The 25,088-nt window shown below is 46.1% G+C and overlaps 1 protein-coding gene across 7 annotated transcripts in view; it reads right to left on the reverse strand.

Moving 5' to 3' along the window:
* Nucleotides 1-25,088, reverse strand: part of PHKA2 (phosphorylase kinase regulatory subunit alpha 2) — an 87,285-nt gene that overhangs the window by 16,380 nt on the left and 45,817 nt on the right. For 3 of the 7 annotated variants that reach the window (XM_049107442.1, XM_049107438.1, XM_049107440.1), the window contains 17 exons: nucleotides 24,403-24,510; nucleotides 22,484-22,562; nucleotides 19,359-19,493; nucleotides 18,026-18,135; nucleotides 16,680-16,824; nucleotides 16,142-16,220; nucleotides 12,007-12,170; nucleotides 10,473-10,652; nucleotides 7,007-7,095; nucleotides 5,674-5,807; nucleotides 5,103-5,259; nucleotides 4,238-4,317; nucleotides 3,754-3,832; nucleotides 3,525-3,654; nucleotides 2,853-2,954; nucleotides 973-1,091; nucleotides 248-277 (listed from right to left, as the gene is read on the reverse strand). In XM_049107442.1, the coding sequence (XP_048963399.1) occupies nucleotides 248-277; nucleotides 973-1,091; nucleotides 2,853-2,954; nucleotides 3,525-3,654; nucleotides 3,754-3,832; nucleotides 4,238-4,317; nucleotides 5,103-5,259; nucleotides 5,674-5,807; nucleotides 7,007-7,095; nucleotides 10,473-10,652; nucleotides 12,007-12,170; nucleotides 16,142-16,220; nucleotides 16,680-16,824; nucleotides 18,026-18,135; nucleotides 19,359-19,493; nucleotides 22,484-22,562; nucleotides 24,403-24,510 (1,920 nt within the window). The remainder of the gene's footprint in view (nucleotides 1-247; nucleotides 278-972; nucleotides 1,092-2,852; nucleotides 2,955-3,524; nucleotides 3,655-3,753; nucleotides 3,833-4,237; nucleotides 4,318-5,102; nucleotides 5,260-5,673; nucleotides 5,808-7,006; nucleotides 7,096-10,472; nucleotides 10,653-12,006; nucleotides 12,171-16,141; nucleotides 16,221-16,679; nucleotides 16,825-18,025; nucleotides 18,136-19,358; nucleotides 19,494-22,483; nucleotides 22,563-24,402; nucleotides 24,511-25,088) is intronic. The other 4 variants (XM_049107439.1, XM_049107441.1, XM_049107443.1 and 1 more) reach the window with 3 other exon arrangements.

The following is a 25,088-nucleotide window of genomic DNA, read 5'->3' on the forward strand; positions in this document are numbered from 1 at the left end:
ATCCTATAAAACCCAAGAGCCTGAGAAATGGGTTTTTCAAAGGTGCATGGTAAGGCTACCTCTCTTGGTCTGCCTATCCCCGGGGCGGCCTGTCACAGCCCAAGGGGTCACCTCTACCCGGGGGGATCTGATGGGCAAAACCATTCCCTGTGCCATCAATCTCCGTATTCACCACCTTGCTTTCCACATTCAAGCCAGAAAGAACATGAAGTACACACGTGAGGAACGAAACAAGACAATGTTTCACCTGGTCATCAGCACTAAATCGCCTAGTCATCTGAAAGTAAAAATACATCAGGACATAAACAAAAGCCAGTTTCAAATCAAGGATGCCCTACTTTTGTCACCCTCTAGAAAATCCAGGGAAGTGTTGGCTCAACTGCTGGGTGTGACCCAGGAGCACCTCATGGACTCAATTTACTGAGGCATCATTTGAAATGGAGAAGAGAATCTGAGTACATTTGTCACTCAGCTCATGGTCAGAAGGAAACTCTCCTTCCTCCTATAGATCAATCCAATCTTAGCACCGTCCCAGGGGTCACTGCAGAAGGAATTTTCTGTGAAACAAAAAGTGAACCAAGAAAAGAGACACCTGTTGCTGATGGCAAACACAGGTATCGTGAGCATTCCATTCTGTTTCTACAATCTTTTTGCTATTTCATCTGAAGGACACATTTCACAGAGAGATGATTCAGTTACATTTTGCACGACTTTATTTTTGGAATAGCTGTGGCCCACCACCAAGAAAGTGTGGTTCTCAGCAGCAGACACAAACACAGGTAAGGGGGTTTTCTGAAATGTTCACATAATTCTTAGATATCTGGGTAGCGTGTGTTCAGATCTCAGGACAGAAGGGAGCTCACATCCTCTACAAAGAGCACCCTGCATGTCCTGGGTTTCTAGCACTTTCTGAGGTGAGCCCAGGTATGAAAAGCACTTCTTTCCAGGCACTGCCACTGAGTCTTGTCTTACCTGTTTCATCTCGCTCCTCAGTCTGTTAATGCCACTCCTCTCGGTTTTGGTGACTCCAGTGTGTCCCACTTCGTGGATAGAGATGGCAGGGCTGGATGTAGAGGAATGGATAGGTCGCACTGGAGGGGAAACACACACACATGTAGTTCTCAGAAACTATTAGCATCCACCCTGAGGGAGGAATACGTGCCATGTGCTTATTTTTAATCCACATCTATCTTTCCCACTTGATTATAAACTCTCTTAGAAGACAGCCTCATCTGCCCAGGCCAGTGCTCTGTTTCCAGCATCTGGAACAGTGCCTGCTACACAGCACAGGCTCCATTAGCTGTCTGAATTAGTGGGTGAAAAAGTGAACGTCACTTAAGCAGCATGGAGAAAAACAGAGCGGCCATAAAACACTTTAATGAATTACTTGGTTTTTTAAAAAATAATTTCTTCTCCAAAAGCACATCTTCCTTGTAGAAAACTGAGACCACCCAACTAAGGGACCTTGGGGCCGGACCTTCCCTTCTTCCGGGGAAGTCCTGGGAGAACGAGCTGAGGGCTGCCGGTGGAGGAGGCATGGCTGCCCAAGAATCCATGTGCTTCTGACAGCAGAAGGAGCAGGGAGGCCTCCATCACCTCACTTTCAACCTGCTGCAGCAGCCTCTGAACTCAGGTCTGTGTGCACCCCATGAACCAATTCTCTGGGCTTCGGTCACAGCAATCATAAAAGGCAAGTGTGATCATGTCACTACACACTTGGAGTCCTTCCAGGCCTGCCTCTGCCTTCAGGAGAAAGCCCTCTCGACTTGAGTTCCACCTACCCCTCTTAGCTCTGCACTCCTATGCCAGCTACATGGTGCTGGGCATTTGTACGTGCTGTCCCTTCCCATCCCTTCTGCTTGCAATTAGACATATTTATAGCTTTCAAGTGACATTATTCCGTTCTCAATTTTGTAAGCATCTATAGCTTTAGATCTAATAACAAATTTTTAGTCATTATCTCTGTCAAACCACATATATTATTTTGATGAGCAGAACACATAAAATATTTATCTTGCATATTTACGTTTCAAGGGCTGTGCATTTGAATAGAACTGAAAATTACTTTTGGAAAAGGATCTCAAGCACTCCTCCTTCAGGAAAGGAGAAAAGCGACCAAAACACATCTGATTGCACCATGCTGTCTTTGTTTGCTAGCTGGTGCACACTCTGGAGGAAAAAAATGAAGTACCCAGTGTCCCTCTTATTAAATAAAAAGAATGACAGCCTACACCGCATTTCTTTGGCTTGATGAAATAAATTCACCAATGTATCTGCAAATCATTTTGCTGTATTATGATGGGAGAAATGGTAATTGCTTCAATTATAATTAGGGAGCATTTGAGAACAGAATTCCACCAGGACTCGGGTGATTATATTTCCTAGCACAGCAAACAAGGTTCTGGTACAGATCAAAACTGAGTGAGCGAGATGGAGTGAAGCAAGCTCAGCAAGAACATGCCAGGAGGGTGTAGAGGACTCTGCTCCCCTAAAGGGTATCGGAGGTCTGCTTGAGAGTGCTTCTACCAAACCAAAGGTGGGGCACTCAGGTGACTGGAAAAAGCCCTCTCGTCTCAACACCCTGGTCATACCCTGCCCTCCTCATACATGTGCACAAGTGAGGGTGAGAGGAGGGAGGTGGCAAGCCAGGGTGCAGAGGGGTGCATGCCATAGCCACATGCGACTACTCTCAGCCAGCCTACGAGGGGTCACAGAGGTCTACAAGCAGAGGTCTCTGTAAAGCAAGGACCCTCCCCTGTAGAGTCTGTCCACGATTGCAGCTCCAGGAGACCCTGGGCATGCCTGTCTCGCCCCTTTGGCCCCCCACAATGGTGAACCGAGCATTGACTTACTGCTTCTTTCAACGCCAAACTCCTTTCCACTCAGAATATGGTGCAGGAGGTTTTTCATGTCGAAAGGGCTGAGATTCATCAAACTTTCAGAAGCTTCTTCTCCTACAAATACACACCTTCTAAGTATCTCCAACAGCTGCTGGCATGTTGAGACTGGCAGGCCTCGGGGAGATGGCGACAAAGGCTACCGCGGCAGGTCTCCCTGCTTGGGATGACCTCACTACTGTTTCAGGGCAGAACTGTGCTGCTCCTCAGTGATTCCAAATACGGTTTAAATTGTGTATTTTCTTAACACTCAGACACGTAATTTTTCACACCGATGATTCCCGATGCTGGAATGTGGCTCCTAGTCGATTTACATATTTACACTGGTAGAAGTGTTATGAAATGGAGGATAACCTCTCACCACAGGGGGATACTGAAGGAACTTAGCTGTCAGGAGCAGAGCATGAGACCCTAGTGCCTCATTCTCCCTGACGTATGAAATTCAGCACCCTGTGCTAGCTGCCTTGGCCAAGTGACGCAGAAATGAGAGAACCTGGTAAAGCATGAGCACTTGCAAAGGCTCAGAAGCCCTGATTCCAGAATACTTGGGCAGGCCCCCAGTGGGGCAGGGTGGGAGGGGTGGGAACCCCCCCCCCCCCCCCGAAGGCCTGCCTGTGCGCACCATACCTGAGCAGTTCAGGCTCCGTGCCAGCTCCGTGGCCATCACCTGAATGATCAGTCCGATCCGGAGTCTGAGCATCTCCACGAAGAGGCTGGGCTGCGCCCTGACATACATGGCCAGGTAAACCACAATCTCCTGATGCAGACACGGGGAGACAGTGTTTCAGGGGCTGGTGGTGGAGAGGCCCCTGCACTGGGACTGAGGCGTGGCCCTGCCCCTCCCTCCGCCCCTGACCTGTGTGAGGACTGCGATGCTGATGTCCTGCCCACTGGCTTCATAGATGAGCTTTGTGAGCTCCTCCGGGGGCAGGGGCCTAGGAAGGAGCATCAAGACACAAACACCATGAAAGATACCTAAGAGTGGTACTTCCTCACCCTCTACAGAAGGGCCTTATTTTCCTGCTGGGAGCTCCTGAGCGACTGTGTTTTTAAAAAGATCTTCTTTCCTGGGGCATGGGGTGGCTCACTCAGTTGATCATCCAACTCCTGATTTCAGCTCAGGTCACGGGTCTCAGGGTTGTGGAATCAAGCCCTACATAGGGCTCCCTGCTCAATGTGGAGTCTGCTTGTCCCTCTCCTTCTGCTCCCTGCCCCCCCGACCCTGCCCCGCTTGTGCTCTCTCTCTCTTAGCTAAATAAATTAAATCTCAAAAAAAGGGCCCTTTCCTGAATGGTGGATGGCACACCTATAAATGTGAGGCCACTAGGCTGAAGACTTACGCAGAGATGGTCTTCTCCCGGGGCTCTGGTGGCAGGCCCACCGTGAGCTGTTTCTGGTGTGACAGCAGGTCTGTGCAGGCCTACTCGCGTAGGAAAAAGGATGCGGACCACGGCAACAGCCGGAGGGTGGAGGAGGCGGAGAAGAGAAAAGCCAACAGGGAAGTGTCACCACCAAGACGACAGATTTACCTTTACAAGCTTTATGACCCATGCTGCCATTTATTTGAAAATTCATATATAGACCCCAGACTGAGCCACCCAAGCAGGGCTGGGGCCCTGTGAGCTCTGTGGCCTGGGTATTCAATGCCCACCCACTGTAGTAAACACACTGCATCCCCAGCTATTCCACAAGGGAGATGAGCTGTCCTGAGTCCTAAGATAGCAGTGTTAAGAGTTCATGACCACATTACAGTCTTAAGTTGCCAGTTTCCCCATTATTTACACACAGTAAACACCATCACCTTACCATAACATTGAATTCTACTGTCTTAGAGAGCAGTTCTGGATTCTGCAGGGCCTCAGGGTTAAAATGTTAATCATGATTATATTGCAGATGTGCAGAAATAAGAACGCTCTGTTTAAAGGTGGCAGGCCACAAAGCATTTTCATTTTATTTCTTGGTAAAAACCCTTTTCTGCAGCTAAAAAGGAACAAAACTAATCAACTTGAATTTCATTTCCTTTGCTTGCCCTCCAAGAACAGTGGGAGGTCAGGAGAGGAGGGCCTATTCCATCTGTGTATTGGATAACCGATTTCCTTTACAAATATGAGCTACTTGCCTCCAGCTTTTCTAACAGAAAGAGGGCACGGGCTCTTCTAGGGGCTAGAAAGAACAAACGGACTGCCCGAGTGCACTTGCTCTGACCTCTGCCAGGACCTCTACTTTCTTCCTGAGCAGGCCAGAGATGTAGCGAATCAAACCCCACTCCTGGTTCAAGCCAGCTTTCCCGTAGAGCTCACTGAGGAGGCTGTGAACTGTGACCCCGTGTTGTCCAGAGAGATTTGTGTCCCAGCTGGGGCCTCTGTCAAGAGATAGAAAACTCCAGAAGTATGGCCTGGAAGGCTTACAAGTCAGATTCTCTTGCAGCAGAGCTCACTTGGCAGGGAGGGAAATGAATCACTGTACATTCTGCCAAGTTCTGGGGGCCCTCCCGGTGCCTCTGAGTCTCACCGAGAGGGTTCCATCTTACCACAGCATCCCTTATGTCTATTTCAAACAGAAGCCTAACATCAGGAAGCAGTGAGATCCTGGCCTCATTCAGCCTTCTCGTCCCAGGAGACCAGCACTAGTAGACAGGGAAGGGGACAGAAGTCTGTTCATGGTGATCCTGGGGAATTTGGGGGAATCATGACCTGGTTTGCTGGAAGGCCAAGAAAACTCAAATAGAATCAAGGAGAATGGAACAAGCTCGAGCTAGTGAAGACCATAAACTTACTTTATCACATACAGAATGTACAGAATGTCTGCTTGGTCCTGTAGGTTTGCACAGTCTTTCAGCTGCTCCACCAGCTTCTCACAGTCCACATCACCATGGTCATCTCTGGGCCACAGGAAGTCCTCATCAGGGGCCTAGACACACAAAAGCCAAAAAAAGCAGGGGAGAGGGGCTGAGTGTGTGAACTCTCAGAAGACCAGGAAGTAACATAGCAGCGGGGCTTGGAACTCTGTACTGCTGGGCTCCAGGGTTTCAGGGACTCTTCTGTAACTTTTTATTTATATGTTTACTATTTCTGATCAGTGAATCACTCTGTTACTCGATGTTTGCAAGAGACCAGGCTGAACAGGTTAAATTATGTGTAAGTAACTCAGAACTTCCAATCCCCCAAAACTTACACATTGAAAAGTTGAAAAAAAGGTGAAAATGAACCCATGGGCGCTAGAACTCAGGCTAGAGGTTACCACTGGAGTGGAGGGGATGAGGCAACTGGGAGAGCACAAAGAGTGGTCCCTGACACTGGTCACCTGCTTCCATCTTTCTCTATATAGGTTGGGCTGCAATAAAATATCTTTTTTTTTTAGATTTTTATTTATTTATTCATGAGAGACATACAGAGAGAGGCAGAGATATAGGCAGAGGGAGAAGCAGGCTCCATGCAGGGAGCCCGATGTGGGACTCAATCCTGGGACTCCAGGATCATGCCCTGGGCTGAAGGCAGGCGCCAAACCACTGAGCCACCCAGGGTTCCCCATAAAATATCCATTTGAAAGCAAAACAAACACAAAAATTATGTAAGTTTTAAACAACCTATAATTGAGGCTAGGTTAAAATATTCTCCAGTAGACATTGAATCCTTATATTCATGTGAGAGAAAATCAAGGGAGACTTCTAGATAAAACAAATTATGGGAACCAGTGGGGAACACCCTGAGATTATACTTTCCTTAGGGATCTTTTTCTAGTTTTGTACCCTGCTCTGCAAATGGCCTGGCCTTGGCTGGCTGGCACAGACAGGGCAGGGCTAGGCAGTGAGCTAGCTTACTTCCTCTAGCATGACAGATTCTGATGAGCAGGTGGAAAGGCAGTAGCCTTTTCCTACATGCAAAATATAAAGGTTTGCATCACATGCATTGTACATAAGGACACAAGGCAGACTGCAGACAACTAAGTGAGTGGGTTCCCACTGAAATCCAGAACTTCCCATCCCCAAAGTCCTGGATATCAAAAAATATACTCTTTCAAGTTCAACCACATGAAAGAGTTCTTGGGACCATGCCAGCACTGAAGAACATCACACTTAAAAAACAAAAAAGTGATTCTAAATACTTTACCTTTTTTAGGAGTGGCTGAGGAGAATCAACAAGATTCAGTGACTTGCGGTGAGCACTCAGAACTTTAGTTGGCAAAGTCATGGGAACAACTGGAAAACAAGAGAAGCAAGCAAGGCCTTTGGAGGAGGAAGAGGAGGAGGAGGAGACTTCTTTAGAGAGGTATGGCGGCTACTCCTTACCCAATACAAACCAACTAAAGGAGTCGTTATTTATTTAGCTTAATTAATTTCGGAAAGAATTTACCATGTAGCCACATCACGTGCTAAATCTGGGAACAGGAAATGAGCAGGACATGGATCTTGCTTTACTTAAGGAGCAGAATTTCCCTTTTTCCTCCTGGAATTCCAGGGAACTGACATAGCATCTGAGGACTGAAAGGAGCTTTAGAAATGACTCAGGTGGACCTATGTCTTTCAGATGAGGAAACTGAGAACCCGGGAAGGAAGAGCATGTGGCCAAGGTCACTGGCCTTCTGGTAACTGAGGCGTCCAGTTCCCGGGAGTGCGGCGTGCATTTCACTTTGCCAGGGCCAGCTGCTGGAGCTTCTGGTGTTGAACCACCTTTGGATGCTATCATTATCAGTACTTATTCATCAAGCCATCTGTGTCTTCCAGGCTATTTTCTTGGGAAAATAGGAGGCTTTCAAAATAGAGACGGGGCATATTTAAAAGGCATTTATGGACCTCCAGGCTATACTAATAAAGGAAACACACATTTTAATTTTAATTCCTCTCAAATCCCCCCTTGACTTGGCAGAAAATAATTTTTTTAAAAAGACAAATCCTCAAGAATAGGGAAAAGTGGGAGAGAAGACAACAGTAGTGACATTTTGGAAGCAGGAAAACGGATGAATGAAAGATAACAGACTAAGCAGACAGAAGGCAACATAACCCCAAGTCTGCAGTGAGAACAACCAACAGCCAGTCAGGTTTAGGTCAGAGAATCCTTAGACGTTTCAGGAGCTTGCTGCATTATACACCTCTGGAATTGGGGGGTCCGGAAGGGGTCCAGAAATAAGGAAGACTGGAGAGAAGCTGTGCAAGAAGCAGTGAGCTCCCTAGACACCTTCCTCCAATCCGTACAACTTGGCAACTGCCTTGCTCCTCCTGACAGAAGACTAGAGGGCCTGTGGAAGAGAGTGAATGCGAGAGGTGGGGTGTGTGGCATGTCCACAGTCCTCGGGTAGAGTTAAGTGACCATACAGCTCCAAGCGACCAACCCTGACCTGTCAAAAAGGAGATCGCAAAAGAGATTGTAGAGTAGCTCTGGGAAATCTACCCAGCCTACACTCATCCATCACCCACACCCCACCTCCATGCTTAGAGACTCGCAGAGGTGAGCAGATAACCAAGGAACACCCAGCATTTGAGGAAAGATTCTAATGTGGAAGACCACATTAGAAGACCACATTTTCCCACCAGAGGGGGAAAAGTTGACTTGGGGGACCTGGAAACCACTTAGTGAGAAGAAAATGTAAAAACTAAACCCTAGGGATCCCTGGGTGGCGCAGCGGTTTAGCGCCTGCCTTTGGCCCAGGGCGCGATCCCCGCAGACCCGGGGTCGAATCCCACGTCGGGCTCCCGGTGCATGGAGCCTGCTTCTCCCTCTGCCTGTGTCTCTGCCTCTCTCTCTCTCTCTCTCTGTGACTATCATAAATAAATAAAAATTGAAAAAAAAATAATAAAAAAAAAAAAACTAAACCCTAAAGCCCCACTGTTAATATTCTTACAGTAGTAAGACATTGAATTGCATGCACAAAACAAGAATAAACGCACTTCAGAGAACAAAGGCTGAAAACATAATAGCAAAAGTAAAAAACCTCATTTGAGGGAGTGGAATAAAAAGTTGAGGCAGTTGCCCTCAGAACAGAGCAAAAGACAAAAGAGAAACGCTAAAGACTTCTCCAGGAGGTTACCACTGGAATCAGAGTACCAGAAAGAGAGAGAGCAGAGTAAATGTAGGGAAGGAAATGCATCAAGAAGTTTTTCAGAAAAACTTTACAGGACAAAACATAAATTTCCAGATTGAAAGGGTACATGGAGCATCCACACAACGGATGAAAATATACCCTAATCTAGGCACATCACTGAAATTTCACAACCTGGGAGCAGAGAAGATTCTAAAAAAATTTCAAAGAGAAAAATAGTTTATGTTGAAGGATCAAATATCAGAATGGGATTAGATTTCTCAATAGCAACACGAGTAGCAAAAAGACAGTGAAGCAATGCTTTCAAAATTCTGATAAAAAATTGGTTTTCAATCTTGAATTCTATAACCAAACTCTGAACTGGATATAACAAATATTTGTAGATATTTTCAGACTCGCAAGGTCTTGACAATTCTCCCCACCATATACTATTTCTCAGGAAACTACTGGATGTCTTGACCAAAATAAGATAGTAGGCTAAGAAAGAGGAAAAGTAGAGACACAGAAAACAGGAAAGTCAATCCAGGAGACAAGGAAGTCTCAGGAAACTCCAGGATGATGGTAAGGAAAGATCCCAGGATAAAGTCGGCAACCCAGACATGGAGGCAACCAGGCAAAAGGGGCAGTGAACTTCAGAAACAAGCAGGCTGAGGGCTGGCATTGCTGTGCCTGCCCTCTTCCATCATACTAGTTTTTTAAACCTTCTCAAACTGCTATAGAATGTGTTCCACCAAAGGAAGTAATCAAGGAAGAGGAACATGCTAGATTCAAGAAATAGGAAGGCCAACTGAAAAGATAAGCAAATGAGATTCCAAAGATTATAGTAAAGAGAAGTCTCAGGATGACAGGTATGCAATAGGCCTAGAGCACTATCAACCCAGACAGAAGGAGACCTGTGGACTAAGCAGTGTAACTGAGAAACTCCTGGATATGACTGACCTTGTGGAAATTTGTACTGTGGGCCATTGGGAAGTATAGAGAGGAAGAAAAGCAAATGAAAAGATAGAGCAACTTCTGATAAAGTTAATAGTATTATTGACTTTTAAATTTAATAGTATTAATTTCAGAAAAACCAAAAAATAAAAATAATACAATCACAGTACTCTATAATGCTCAGTCCAGAATAATATTTGCACACACACAATAATATAAAGAGCGAATAGTGATTTAACTAAATTTTAATATTGCGATATCACAAGGTTATAGGAAGTGAAGTAGAGGCGTGGTGATTAAAGACAGCTAAATCCTCATCCACCTAAGAAGCAGCCAACAGATGCTGAATAAAGTTGACACATCCAAAGAGAGCAAGATACACACATTATTTTAGAAAAAGAGATACGTAAATGCCAGAAGAAACAACTGCAAGTTGAAAGTGGAGTGGTCACCTCTATGTAGAAGGACTGGGTCAGTGGGGAGGGGACGGATGAGTTGGGAAACCTCTGCATTTTGTTGTCTTCTTGAATTCTCTGACTTTTAAATTATGCTCATGTGTTACTCTGAAAAGTTATTTTAGCAGGCAGAAAAGAGTTAATAACGCACATGGAATTTCCAAACCCTTTGCCTTTGCCATCACAGAAAGTATATCCCGAGTGGAGTGGATGGCGCTGAAAACATGGCTGTCTTCTGTCTTCTTACAAAGAGGGGGCAGATAGCACTTCAAGGATGTGCTTTGTAGGAGGTGGTTGATATATTGGTCGAGTTCATCTTCGCCTTCTGTAACTGGACAAGCAAGAGGAAAAGCCAGTGAAAGCAAGCTGCAGAAATATCCTCCACGCATCCCAGTGACTGAGGGTAGCATGTGGCGCTGAGGATATTTAGTGGGAGGCAATGTTGCCATACAGGTATTTGCACCTCCAGTCCCAGAGGATAAAGAAATTTACATAGATAATATATGTGTTTTTATTTGTTTATTTTTTAATTTTTTTATTGGAGTTCAATTTGCCAACATATAGCATAACAACCAGTGCTCATCCCGCCAAGTTGCCCCCCTCAGTGCCCATCATCCAGTCACCCCAACCCCTCGCCCACCTATGTAGTTTATTTTATTTTATTTTATTTTATTTTATTTTATTTTATTTTATTTTATTTAAGATTTTATTTATTTATTCATGAGAGACAGAGAGAGAGGCAGAGACACAGGCAGAGGGAGAAGCAGGCTCCATGCAGGGAGCCTGATGTGGGACTCGATCCCCGGACTCCAGGATCACGCCCTGGGCTGAAGGCAGGCACTAAACTGTGGAGCCACCCAGGGATCCCACTATGTAGTGTTTTTAAAGTGATTGTTTGGAAACTCTTCATCTTAGGAAAAGAAAATACAGGTCAAGATAGCTACACATCGTACCAAGATGAACTTAGTATGGAAGAAACCCTGAGGGCCGGCAGCTGATATCTGATCTTTTTGTTTCAGCTTGTCACAAGTGAGCTAAGCACTACGGAATGCCCAGCCCCAATCCCATGTACCATGGAAAAGTAAAAAATGGTCACTTCATCCCAAAACCTTGTTCAGTTTGAGAAATATACATACAGGATTTCATCCCTCATATCCAACCAAATCTAGATCACTCTACCATTCCTTTGAAAATCCAAGCAGTGTGCTCTGTCTTTAGAATATATTTGGTGAAGGGCACCTGGGTGGCTCAATCAGTTAAACACCTGCCTTTGGCTCAGGTCATGATCTTAGGGTCCTGGGATAGAGCCCGGAGTCTGCTTCTCCCCCTGCCCTTCCCCCCTGCTTTGTGATCTCTCTCTCCCTCCCTCAAATAAGTAAATAAAAATCTTATTTTATTTTTTATTTTTATTTTTTTAATCTTTTTTAAAAGAAAAATTAGAATATATTTGGTGAAGAATCCTCATTCCTGAAACTCTTTGTCCCTCTAGGTTTAAAAAAAGCCCCACTTCTACCGTTTAGGTTTTTAACATCTATTCATTTTAATAGATGCCAGTTTCCAAAGCCTCTTTTTTGTTATGTTAATTACCAATAATTTTCTGTGCTTGAATTTCAGGGCAATTTTATCACAATGCCAAGGTTTAAATAAATTCAATGAACCACCTGCAAAAGCATTCCGAGCTGTACCTTGATTATAGGTGTCTTCCAGATACCCTCCCAAATCTGAATCAGGACTGAAGCTCCCTTCACTGGCATCATCAAACAACTTCTCATCACAGTCTGGATCCAGGAACGTCAGATACGTGTAGAAGGACGTGGTAAGAAATTCCGAAAGGCTCCCTAATTTTACTCTGTCAAGGAGACACTATGTTAGAAATACAGGTGCATGTGGACAAACTTCCACTATGAATCAGAGAGAGACTTTTCAACAACCAGATGGTGCTTCTGCCAGAATCGATAAATACGTCACTGCAGATTGCCCCACATAAGTAGTCAGCCAAGAAATTAAAACAAAAATTCAATACCAAGTATAAAGTAGGAGCACACAGCATATTAAAAGTCAAAATGAATCATGCTGATTTCTTACTCCCAAACCCAACACAAACAAAAATCTATTTTACTGAACCAACCTAAGTTTTACAAAACAGAGTGACTGAACCACTTTTAACCAGAACCAAACCAAGCCTTGGGGGTTTTTCTATCCTAAAACAACTGGACCAGAACAAAACCTACCATGTAATATGGTCACACAGGCACAGGTATATGATAGGAGAGGCAGTCTCAGAGGCAAAGTTCTTTCTTTTCTTCTTTTTTTTTACGGTTCTTTCTAGAAGGAATGCAATGCGAGGACCATCCCCAGACTGGAGCAGATGCCCAGAGTGGCCCTATTACATTTTCATGCTGGGAAAAGTTCCACTGAAAACTGCAAGCTGGGTTTGGCAGTGTGGGGTCCCAGGCTCAGGGAGGACCACCTTACAGAGAGCCGCCACTGTGTGCTTCTTAAAATGTTAGCTCTGGGGAATCTGGGGTGGCTCAGGTGGTTAAGTGTCCAATTCTTGGTTTCGGCTCAGGCCATCATCAGCCCTGCTCAGTGTGGAGTCTGCTTGTCCTTCTCCCTCTCTTCCTCCCTGAACTCACACACACACACACTCTCTCTCTCACATAAATAAATGAAATCTTTGGGGGGAAGAAAGGTAGCTCCAGAGGCAGAATAGGATATTGGGAGCTACTAGCATCAGATGAGGACTTAGTAGAAATGGCTGAGAGAAACTGTTTAAGAAGCACACTGAAGCATATAATGCAAATGAATTCGTGGGTGCTCAAGCTTGAGTGGGCAAATGGACTACAGCAAGAAACATGGCCTAAGGGAAGGAAAAAAAGCCTTTCCTTTAATAAAATAAAATCTTTCCCTCCAGGGCCCTAGGGCCCATTTTACTGATTCTCTTGCCTTCAGACTAGGGACAAGGGGAGGTGAGGTAGTGTGTGCAAAAGACAATGGAAAGTTTTTCTCTGATGAAGTTGAAAGGAGTCAGGACAAAGGTGGACAGGCAGTAATTTAAAAAGGCTTCTGGGGGCACCTGGGTGGCTCAGTGGTTGAACGTCTGCCTTTGGGTCAGGTCTTTGGCTCAGGTAGTGATCCTGGAAGACCCCGCGGGGATGCCTGGGTGGCTCAGCAGTTGAGCATCTGCCTTTGGCTCAGGGCGTGATCCCAGTCCCGGGATTGAGTCCCACATCGGGCTCCCTGCGAGGAGCCTGCCTCTCCCTCTGCCTGTGTCTCTGCCTCTCTCTGTGTCTCTCATGAATAAATAAATAAAATCTTTTAAAAAAATAAAAAATAAAATAAAGACCCTCAAACCTGGGTGCCTGGGTGGCTCAGAGGTTGAATGCCTGCCTTTGGCTCAGGTTGTGATTCTGGGATCAAGTCCCACATCGGGCTCCCTACAGGGAGCCTGCTTCTCCCTCTGCCTGTGTCTCTGCCTCTCTCTCTGTGTCTCTCATGAATAAATAAAATCTTTAAACAAAAAAAGACCCTCAAACCTAAGGAAAAGCCAAAATTAGATTCAGTTTTTGTTTGTTTTTAAATAATTTATTTATTTATTTGAGAGAGAGAGATCCCAAGCAGGGGAAAAGGGCAGAGGGAGAAGAAGACTTCCTGCCGAGCAGGGAGTCCCATGTGAGGCTTGATTCCAGGACCCTGGGATCATGACCTGAGTCGAAGGCAGACACTTAACTGACTACGCCACCCAGGCACCATGAGATTCACTTTTAATTATCAAGAACTTAATAGGAAAGGTAGCCCATGGGGCCCAGGCATTCCTGTTTCCTTCCACTGTTCTCTGAGTCGTTCACCATACTGTATAAACAAGAGGCCCTCCTTGTTTTTGTAAGCCCTCATCCAGCTTGGCACAGAGATTAGAGCTGGTTCTTGGGTTCTTACCAAGCTTCTACACCTATTCATCTTGTGCCCCTTGCTCTCTGAGCCTACAGCCCCTTGTCTGTAGAACAGGAATACCACCCACATGACACAATGAAGACTAAATCAGACGATGCACACAAAACAGCACAGAGTGTCCTGCAAGAGAGCAATTAACTGCAGACAGTATCCTTTTTGACAATGATTAGATTTCAATTCAAGTGTTTATTCTGAAAAACACTCATTATGGATGTATGGTATCTTCTCTTGGCTACGATGCCATACACCAGGTGGTAACTTATCCAAACTGGACATGAAATGTACAAAAGTGCGTGCCAACTGCAGTTACGGTGCTAGCTGAGATATGCCAGGTACAAAAAAACACACTGGATGAATCCACTTAGATGAGATACCTAGAGACAGAAAGTACAATGGTGGTTGCCAGCGGCTGGGACAAGGAGAATTGGGGAGCTATTGTTTAATGGGTAGAGAGTTTCTCTTTGACAAGATGAAGAGTCCTGGTGGTCGGTTGCACGACAATGTGAATGTGCTTAACATTACCAAACTGTACACTTCAAAATGACTAAGATGGTAAGCTTTATATTATGTGTATTTACCAGTTTTAAAAAACATTTATGGCGGCAGCAGGGTCCCTGGTGTGGGAAGATGTGAGAAGGGCCAACGTCAATGCCCAAACACTCAGCAACTGGCATTCCATCAGGGAACCAACGGAAGACTCCAGGGCCCAGAAAGGGTCGCACCTCACTCAGGGCCAGCCGAACAGTGAGGTTCTTGGAACCCTTCTCACATATTCCAGGAGATTAGGAGATCAGGGCCTATATGCTATTGAGAAAACCTCTGCCTCCTGACAGTCAAAAAATATAAAAATCGAATCGGTTTTCTCAGGAGGTGAGCCTGTATCACTCAAGGTGCCTACCCGGGATAATGGGGAGCACCCATATTACTGTGGGCCTGAAAAGTAGAATAGGTATCGCTCCACTGAGGAGGAGGGGACAGTGGTATAGGCAGGCCCATTCAGGCGCTCTGCTCCGAGGGCCACTCAAGGAATTTTTTAAAGTTCTATGAATTATTCTTCAGGTGACAGCACACTCAAGTCAGTTCAGGGAGTGTTTACTGGGCACCTGCTAGATCCCAGGCACTGGGTGTTTTCTTCTAGGTCCTTCACTAGAAACAGACACAGCATTCCATACATGCAATCCAAGAATGCCACTTCAGAGAGACTCGGTATGCTTGCCTCTCCACACCCCAGGCCTCCTGGCACCTGTAAAAGCTTCACAAACATCCACTGAGAGCTGCTTTAGAGAGGATTCCAGTTCCACAGGGGTGAAGGGTTTTAATTTCCTTTTTAATCTAAAGCTCCATGCTTCTATGTTCAGCAATTGATATGAAAAATGGGGGAAGGACAGCATCCTTTTTTTTTTTAAAGATTTTATTTATTTATTCATGAGAGACAGAGAGAGAGAGAGAGAGAGAGAGAGGCAGAGACACAGGCAGAGGGAAAAGCAGGCTCCACACAGGAAGCCCGATGCAGGCCTTGATCCCGGGACTCCAGGATCACACCTTGAGCCTAAGGCAGACACTCAACCTCTGAGCCACTCAGGGATCCCACCCCCCACCTCCCCTTTTTTAAAGATTTTATTTATTTAGCAAAAGACTTTTAAGAAAGGTCACTGATGGGACGCCTGGGTGGCTCAGAGGTTGAGGGTCTGCCTTGGGCTGAGGGTGTGATCCTGGAGTCTCAGGATCGAGTCCCGCATCGGGCTTCCTATGTGGAGCCTGCTTTTCCCTCTGTGTCTCTGCCTCTCATGAATAAATAAATAAAATCTTAAAAAAAAAAAAGAAAAGTCACTGATACTTAAAAAACAAAACACCAAAACCACAAATTACCTGGCTCCTCCAAAATATCCATCCTCTAGTTTTCTAATTGTAGAAAGAACTGCAGAATGAATGTCTGAGCCATCATTTGCTAAGGGGAGGGGAAAAAGATGAGTTAGTTTACTTAATTTGGAAATACTTTTTGGTTTTGGGGACATGCCATGAAATGTTTTCACCAACATAATCTAATAAGGGCAGCCCAGGTGGCTTAGCGGTTTATAGCGCCACCTTTAGCCCAGGGCCTGATCCTGGAGACCCGGAATCGAGTCCCATGTCAGGAGCCTGCTTCTCCCTCTGCCTGTGTCTCTGCCTTCCTCTCTCTTTGTGTCTCTCATGAATAAATACATAAAATCTTAAAAACAACAACAACAATAAAAAAAACCATAATCTAATAAAATACTTATGGAAGATTCCTGAGTTCAGAAACCAAACTGCTAAGAACCTCCCCTTTGGTACTTAGCTTTGTCTATGGGACTCATTTTAAACATTCTGAAAAGGGCCCAAACCAACAGTGGGACATGAATCAGGCAGATCAAGTTCGCAAAGTTACTGAGCATGGTGTGGGTGATGGGGAAGGTGAGCGTGGGTCTGCCCGTCATCCGCCAGCAGGTGCACAGGTAGGCCAGCTCGATCCTCAGCATCTCCACAATCATCTCATTGTCCAGGGCCAGGTAGAAGTGATGCTGGTCGGTGAACTGCAAGTCAGATCAGGCCCAGTAAAAGGCTGTCCTTCATTCCCCCGACACAGCCCCAGCTGTCATTCACAACAGCACTAATCTTTGCATGTTGTTTCCAGAGAAGAGGCTCAATCCTGGCTGTATCTGCCCCCATCATAGGGCTCTCCTTGCAATCAGGCAAAAATCAATCTGTCGCCTGCCCAGGAATCGTAGCTACATTAGCGTGGAAGGTAAAGGTGCGCAGCCAGATCTATTTATGGCTCCTCAGATGAGGATTTAAGCATCTGGCCCAACACCGCTGTCCCTGAAAGGAAATCAATAACTCCTTAAATCCTACTCATTCTAAAGCTGCTGGGCTCAGAGGATTTCCAAGTGAGGGGAGTGAGGGCACTGGGAGCAGGTGAGACATGGAGGCTGTGTTTACCTGACTGATGACCTGGCTAATGTGAACTATAGGCACTACTGCCTGGTGTCAATGAAAATCAAACTGTTCTCCTACCTCGGGACTAGTCCACACTCAGCTCTGGTCTGACGTGTGTTACAAAGGGAAATAACTCACAAGATTTAAGCAAGCAACGTGGGCTAGGGTGAAAAAGAACAACTTGGGGCTACTGATCCATGACCCCATGGCTGACAGTGTGCCTGGGGGGTGGGGAGCCGTGCCCACAGTGACAAAGGGAGCCTAGAGCTGATCTTTCTAGCTGGCCAAATGGATGGAGAACATTTGGTTCGGGTTCTGTAGGACTACTTTCCTTTGTTAAAAAAAAAAAAAAACAAGAAACAAAAAAAAAAAAAAGAAAACTCTGGAAAAAAGTTCTATAATTATTATATTTGGTATCTCCTCAAGGGGGAGGGCTTGAAAATCAGATAGGCTAGGTGTTTCATGGCGGGTCTTCAGACAACGTAAGCAAAGGTCAGGGACTACTGCTATCGGGCACAGGGACAGCAAGTCAAGGGACAGGTACTAGCAAATTTGGGAAGTGGTATGTATTTCACTACTCCTCATGACAAAATGACGACACACTCAGTTTGATTCAAGCCATGCTTACTGAGCACCTACTGGGACTAAAGAATTGCAGTAGGGCCTGGGCGTCATATTACACATCGCTATTTGAACATACACATGCTCATTCTACCGCATTCACAGTAGCTCACCATGAAGAAAAGGGAACTTAATCAAAGGATGCGTGTTGCTTTGCTACTGGCCTGCTCTACTCACCTGGGGTGTGAAAGTAAAGATTTGGTTCCTAATCACATATAGCTTAGATGTTCCAAGGACTCCAATGTGCCGATATGGTCGCCCACTCAATTTCATATTCTTATTCCGTCCTATTTGAAAAATAAAAGAGAAATTAGAGTTAGATCAATATGGCAACTTCTAATCCAAGTGACTTTGGCTAAGACTGGGCTTTTTGCATGTTAACCCACTCCGGGGTTTAGTTTTCCTAATACTGTTGATCCTTCTTTAAAATAGGACAAGAATGAATTAAAAACAAATCCCACTGCCTTCTCTTCATGCATGTACACAAATAGCACCCTGTTCAACATCTATGTGGAATGAAACTACTGATAGAACTTTATTAACGTTTACTTCTAATTTATTTCCTACCGAGCCTAGTTATAGTTTCTAAAATCTAAGCAAAGTTGTATTTTAGAGGGACGCCTGGCAGGCTCAGCGGTTGGGCGCCTCCCTTCGGCCCAGGGCATGATCCTGGAGCCCTGGGAACAAGTCCCACATTGGGCTCCCTGTGAGAAGCCTTCTCTCTCTGCCTGTGTATCTCCCTCTCTCTCTGTGTCTCTCACGAATAAATAATAAAATCTTAAAAAAAAGTTATATTTTAGAAAGAGAACCTCCACTCCTGTTTTAATGGGTAAATGAGCATTTTTCTAAGATTACAGATAAAAATTAGAAACATATCAAGACACAAATGACTGTTCCAATTGAGAATTTTCAAAGGTGGTACCTTATTTTACAACAGATCTGGTGAAGGGCACAGCCAAGCTTTGGCGACATCTACTGAACAAGCATGAGAACATGCTTGTCTGCCACTCCTTTTCACTTTGAAGAGGTCGAACCATGTGATTTGGTGCCTTGCCCAATTCTTCACAGTTTATACCTATAAGTCTCCCTCAGAACCAAAACATAGGGTCGCCTGGGTGGCTCAATGGTTGAGCACCTGCCTTTGGCTCAGGGAGTGATCCTGGGGTCTGGGGATCAGATGGAGCCCTGCATCAGGCTCCATGCAGGGAGCCTGCTTCTCCCTCTGCCTGTGTCTCTGCCTCTCTCTCTCCCTCTCTCTGTGTCTCTCATGAATAAATAAATAAAATCCTAGGGCAGCCCGGGTGGCTCAGTGGTTTAGAGCCGCCTTCAGCCCAGGGCATGATCCTGGAGACCTGTGTCTCTCATGAATAAATAAATAAATAAATAAATAAATAATAAATAAATAAATAATCTTAAAATAAATAAATAAAATCTTAAAAAAAAAAAAGAACCAAAACCTAGAACCAAGATGCCTCTCACCAAAACCACCCTGCCATTTCCCCAAACCTACCAAGCTTGGCATATATGTGACTGAGAATCCGGCCTGGCTGGACTCGGATTGGATGAATGTCAGCAATACTCTGGACGTTTACCCCATGTTTCCTCAATAAGTCCTTAATGTGGTTGTTTTCTGCCAGAACAGTAACTGTGAACAAGAGCATAATAGCATCTGCATTAGCCTGTGGCCCTTAGCCTCCTCGCATGGAGAATATATTATTGACTGATCTTTCTTTTGGCCTCTGACATACACAGCAGCATGCTCTCCACACACTGGGTGGCTTTGAAAATCACAGCAATTTTCCTGCCACTCTTACTGGTTCTCTCTGGCCTCACCTCCCCAACCCCTATGAAGCATTTTTATTAAGTGCCATCAATGTTCAAGACAGTCTGATAAGACACTTCTAGAAATGGTCTTAAACAGGTCCCAAACCAAATTACCCTATCTCAAATGATGGCTTGTCTCCTTGTGGGTCTGCATTTATTCTAAACCTGTCTTGTGTTCTTTTCATATGGAGTGAGAAGCAGAAACAGCTCTGCATGGGGGGATGCCAGGAGAAGCTGGAGCTCCTGGTCTCAAAGAACAGGAAAGAGCAATATTGTGGGATGTACTAGCAGGGTGTCCTGACCAAGGGAGAGGTTGGGGAAGATTGCTCCCTCCGGGAAGAAGGGAAAATGGGGCTGTTGGTGGGTCGTGGTGCAGCCTGGCCCACCCATGAAGCACAGCATAGGGTCTTGCTGGTGGGGAAGAGCCACCCCAGAGCTGGGCCCTGCACCCTGAATGGGCCGGCTGGGGCCCCATCTCTAGTGAGTGAGGCTGGGCACCTGGCTCTCCAGCAGGCAGGGGACTCACATGCCTGGGACATGGGGGCCTGAGCAGGGACTCCAACCCCTGCACCTCCTGCACCAGTTCTGCTTTGAACGTGGCTTTTAAGAGAACAGTGCTCTAGTAAAGGAAAGGAGTCTTGGGAAGGGGACTGGTGGAGGGGCATTCTGGTCTCAGAAAGGGGGGAAGGTTTCAACTGCAGTAGAGCCTGCTGGGAACAGAGGGTGAGGGTGGTGCTCAGGCTAGAAGGTGATTCGGTTACTACTACAGTAGTCCACTGAGCCCCACCATTGTACCCATAGGCTGGTGGCCTTGAATGTACAATACACATAAATGCCACTGAGACCTGAAGGTCACCTCCTTATTTACATAACATGTGATACTTTTCAAAGTATTTTAATATCTGTGACCTCATCTGAGCTTCATAACAAGGCCCTGTGGGGAAGCCCCACATCTGCTGGCCACTTGTAGCCAATTCCAGGAAATGGGAACCTCAGCCATGTAGGACTGGGTGAAGTGGTGTCTCTTAACATCTGTTTCTTCTGAAGCTTTCAATGCCATGTAAAGATCAGTGGTCACTCTCTGTAAAGGCGACTCTTTTATTGCAGTGGTTTGACTGAGACCTGTGAGCCCATGATCTGATGCAGCCATATGCAGGAAGTTTCTGAAACTGTACTTCTTCCTCCAGGCCAGATCTTATTATATTTTCTATTCTGTTTCTGTTCTATTCTAGAACATTAAAAGAAAAAAAAAAAAGGTGGCTAAAGACCCCTCAACGGGTCCCAGCCTGCAGTTGGAAAAGCGGCCTTGTGAATTTAAGGGCTCACTTAGCAGCACGTGTTGTGTTTAAGTGCAGACTCTGGAGTCAGGCTGGATCAGTCCACTTGGACATCAGCACTGAGTTTGCACCTCCCTCTGTCAACTCTGGGCCCTTGAGCGAGCTAACCTCTAAGCCTCATGTGTAAGATGGGGAAGATAATCATAACTGTTACAATTTCTAGCTGATGAAACTGTTGTTGTTGAGGGCCTGGAGCCCAGTATCAATTGGATGATGCCCCACAGAGCCTCTTACTGTATCCTAGGCAGGCACAGGGGAATGAGTCCATGGTCACAAACAGGACTGCCTTGCATGTATTCAATAATTGTTGTTAACCTACTAAGTAGGTGTGTGCCAAACAACACAGAAGCTAGAAGAAGGATACAGGCCTCATCCTTAAGACATGTATGACGTAGCCACCTGGGTGGCTCAGTCGGTCCAGTGTCTGACTCTTGATTTTGGCTCAGGTCATGATCTCAGAGTCGTGAGACCGAGCCCCAGGTCAGGCTCTGTGCTGGGATCAGTGCTCAGGATTCTTTTTCCCTGTGCCCCTCCCCTCTTTCCTCTCTAAAAATGAAATGAATGGTCTAATTTAGAGGAAATAAGGCGTATACACAAAGTGCTGATATCAGCTGGTACCTAAGTTGCCCTATGAGGCATGTGAGCTCCTCAGGAGTCTACCCTAGGAGGGGAGGGAGGGAGAGGAACTGGTGAGCGAGGACCTACACTGGGGGCTTTCTTCATGACAATTGCAGAGCGTCTCAATGTCACCCTGTGAGGGGGCACCAGTTATGAGGACCCCAAGGCACAGGGAGATGAAATTGCAAGGCTAGGCAGAGCCAGCACTAGAGCAGCAGTCCACACTGGCCTTCCACCTCTCTGGAAGCGGGGCTAGCTGGAAGGGAGGGGAGGCAGGTGAAGACATGGGCCTGCAACTCTGGAGAGAAGCCAGACCTCAAGGAAGGAATGCGTGAACCTTTACTTGCGTTTTTTCACCAGGGTCATGTTCTACTTTTTAAAGAACTGCAATGAAAAATGATGCTCGGGAATCACTTGTGCCCCAACTGCAATCAAGATTTGGATTCAAGAAAACAAATGCTTTGTAGAAAGTAACTTTGTGGTTGAGAAGAATACTGTTGCCTTTGGGAGCTAGTGAGTTATAGAAGGGATGTTGCAGAGCCCATACACACTGAAGCACACTGGTGTACTTTTTAAAAAGTAGAATAGGAAACTAGGGAATCTTTTGCATTAAAAATAACATTGCAGGGCACCTGGGTGGCTCAGTGGCTGAGCGTTTGCCTTTGGCTTAAGTCGTGATCCCAGGGTCCTGGGATCTAGTCCCGCATCGGGCTCCCCGCAGGGAGCCTGCTTCTCCCTCTACCTGTGTCTCTGCCTCTCTCTCTGTGTCTCTCATGAGTAAATAAAATCTTAAAAAAAACCCCAAAAAACATTGACTTTACCCAGTTAAATATGAATAGTAAACATGCTCACAAACCTTGTACTACAACATCGGGTTTGACAGAAGTGGAAAATCTTCTGTTTAAGGGGTCTATTTCCCCAGTGGCGAGGAATCCCTAGGAAAAGAGGAATAGTGACACTGTAAAATACTGAATGAAATCTCACCTTAAACCCAACTGGGCAAATGAAATATCTGGGGGCTCAAAATATTCAGTATTTTAACTCTTTTATGTTTTTCAAATGAACTGCTTATCTTCTCTGAAACACAGTACACCATTAGATAGCCACTGATAAACATATTGTGCTCTGGCACCTTGCTCTCCAGGACTAGCCAAACGTGCCACCATCTTGGCGACTGGAAAGAACAGCAGTGACTCAAACCTCATGAGCCCTCACTCCACGCCAGTCCCGGGCTAAGCCCCTATACACTCACAGTCATGTTCAGGCCTCCTGATGGGGAGGCACCAGGACTAGCATTTTATGGGTGGGGCGATCGAGGTAATGCACTTAAGCTAGGTGGCAGAGAAGGGACTTGGTCCTGGGCTGACTGTCCTGAAACACAAAGCTCCCCTCCATGCTTGCACAGAGTGCTGTTTCAATATGGCTCTCCTCACATCTTCTATAAATGACCGAGTCTTCAGGAGGGTCTCAAGGTGCTCTGGGAGTTCTGAGGAGGAATCTGACCTAATGCTGGGCTTACATGAAGGCCTTTCCATTGAAGAGGCAATGAAGCAGAGCTGTTTGTTCCTCCTCTCACAGACCCAGAGATCAGAGCTGGCAAGTATAGTAGAAATGATCAAGCCCAACCTCTTTACTTTACAGAAGAGGAAACTGAGGCTGGCTCACGAGGTCAGGTTGCTAGTCAAAGGCAGAGCCAGCTTTCCAAGAGATAGACGTGGTATTCCCTACTAAGAAGGACAGAGGTAGGAGACAGTCCCCACCCCCAAGGACATGACCATGAAATCGAGGAGGCAATCACAGCCAGGAAACCACCAATCCACTTCAGCCCCAGAAGCTCCTAATGCCCACTTCCACGGTGACAGCTTTACTTTCTGTCTTCCTTTATACACAGGCAACCCAAGTGGTATTGGACTGGACCTACTACTCAAACCTCTCCCCTACCCTTTTCTAGAGTTTGGGAGGAAACACAGGACTGGGCCAGCCTATAACAGGCTGGAGCTCCCAGCTCTTCTCCTAGACTCTTTCATCCACACCTCTTCCCAGGGGCCCAGAGCAGTCAGCTGGGCAGGAGCCTGTGAGGACAGATGAACGCATCTGATAACGTCAGCCATAAATCATCTACACCATCACTCCCTCCACTCCCCACCGGGGAGGTCGAGATTCATTTTTAGCTGGCACAAAAGCATTTGCATTTTGAAAACTTAAGCCTGGGGGCAAGAACATGTTTAACAGGAAGAAATGAGTCAGAGATAGTAGACCTTCTCTGTAAGGGTGTTATGGGCTAAGGGAACACCTGACACAAAATTCACTGGAGAAAAGCCAGCCCCTGCCCCTTCCTGTAGAGAGCACTGTAGAGTCACTCTGCTTCCTGCAGCCAGGACTGTGCCAGGGGTGGCTGGAAGCTGACTTAGTAGCTTCCACAAACCTCTATCATTCACATGTGTGCTGATCCCAACTGGGAAGCTTCTAGTCTCTTACTGACCATCAACTCAACCTAGTTCTAACCATAGACCAGGAATATGGGGGTGGGGGTCAGGGCAGGGCAGGTGATAGGAGTGCTTGACATGTAGCTGACTCTGAAGTGGGCCAGTGTAAATATGGACACACAAGCCCAGATGGCAAGCCTCAGAGCAGACTCAGTCCAGGCGACTTTAAAACTATGAGATGCCAAAGACATTCACAGCCACACGGGGCAGAGAGCCCCTATGCTCTTCTGGGGTCCCCTACACCTCAGATCAGATGGTTTCCAGTCTGTGAAGTCCCCAAGTCCCCTACCTCTGCCAACAGCGAGCTGAGGATGTATAGGGACTGGCCCCACAGATGAGGCAGCTTCCCCAGAGGAACTCTGTCCACTGTGTGGGGGTTCTTATATTCTTCATCAACCTGGCAAAAAGAAAGACACCCAAGTCAGAATGTCAGAGGATAAAAAGGCCAATGTTACCGCATACTGGGGAGTGCACTGAGGATTTACAAAATGCCACTCATTCGATTCTCCAGGCCAATTCTGTACAAGAGCTGCGACAGGGTGGCCCAAGAGCCAAGGCCTTGGTGTGGGGGCCTCGTGCTAAATGCAGCAGAAGTGGAACTCAGATTCAGGGGTGGCTCCAGGCCAGCGCTCTTCCCATAGGCACACTGACGGCAGAGGGCAGACACAGGCACGTGAAGTCTGGCCTGCCTTCTTTGAGCACAGCCCTGGGCAACAGGAAGTTTCATAGCTCCTGCTTACCCTCGTCTGTATTATGGGTACAATGATCTAAAGCATCACCCTAGAGCCACAGCAGTGCATTACCTGCTGCTAAGTCATCTTTCTCCAGTCTTGTTCTCCCCAGGGGCTCATAAATTGTGTGCCTATGCTAGGAAATTACCAGAAGGTGGCACTATTTATTGAGGAAAACAGTGCTGTACTAGCAGATCACTGATCTTCCATCAAGGACTCAATAAGCTGGGTCCACTGGGGGCTT

This window comes from Canis lupus, chromosome X (genome assembly GCF_003254725.2).
Source record: "Canis lupus dingo isolate Sandy chromosome X, ASM325472v2, whole genome shotgun sequence".
In the NCBI taxonomy this organism is placed as follows: Eukaryota; Metazoa; Chordata; class Mammalia; order Carnivora; family Canidae; genus Canis; species Canis lupus.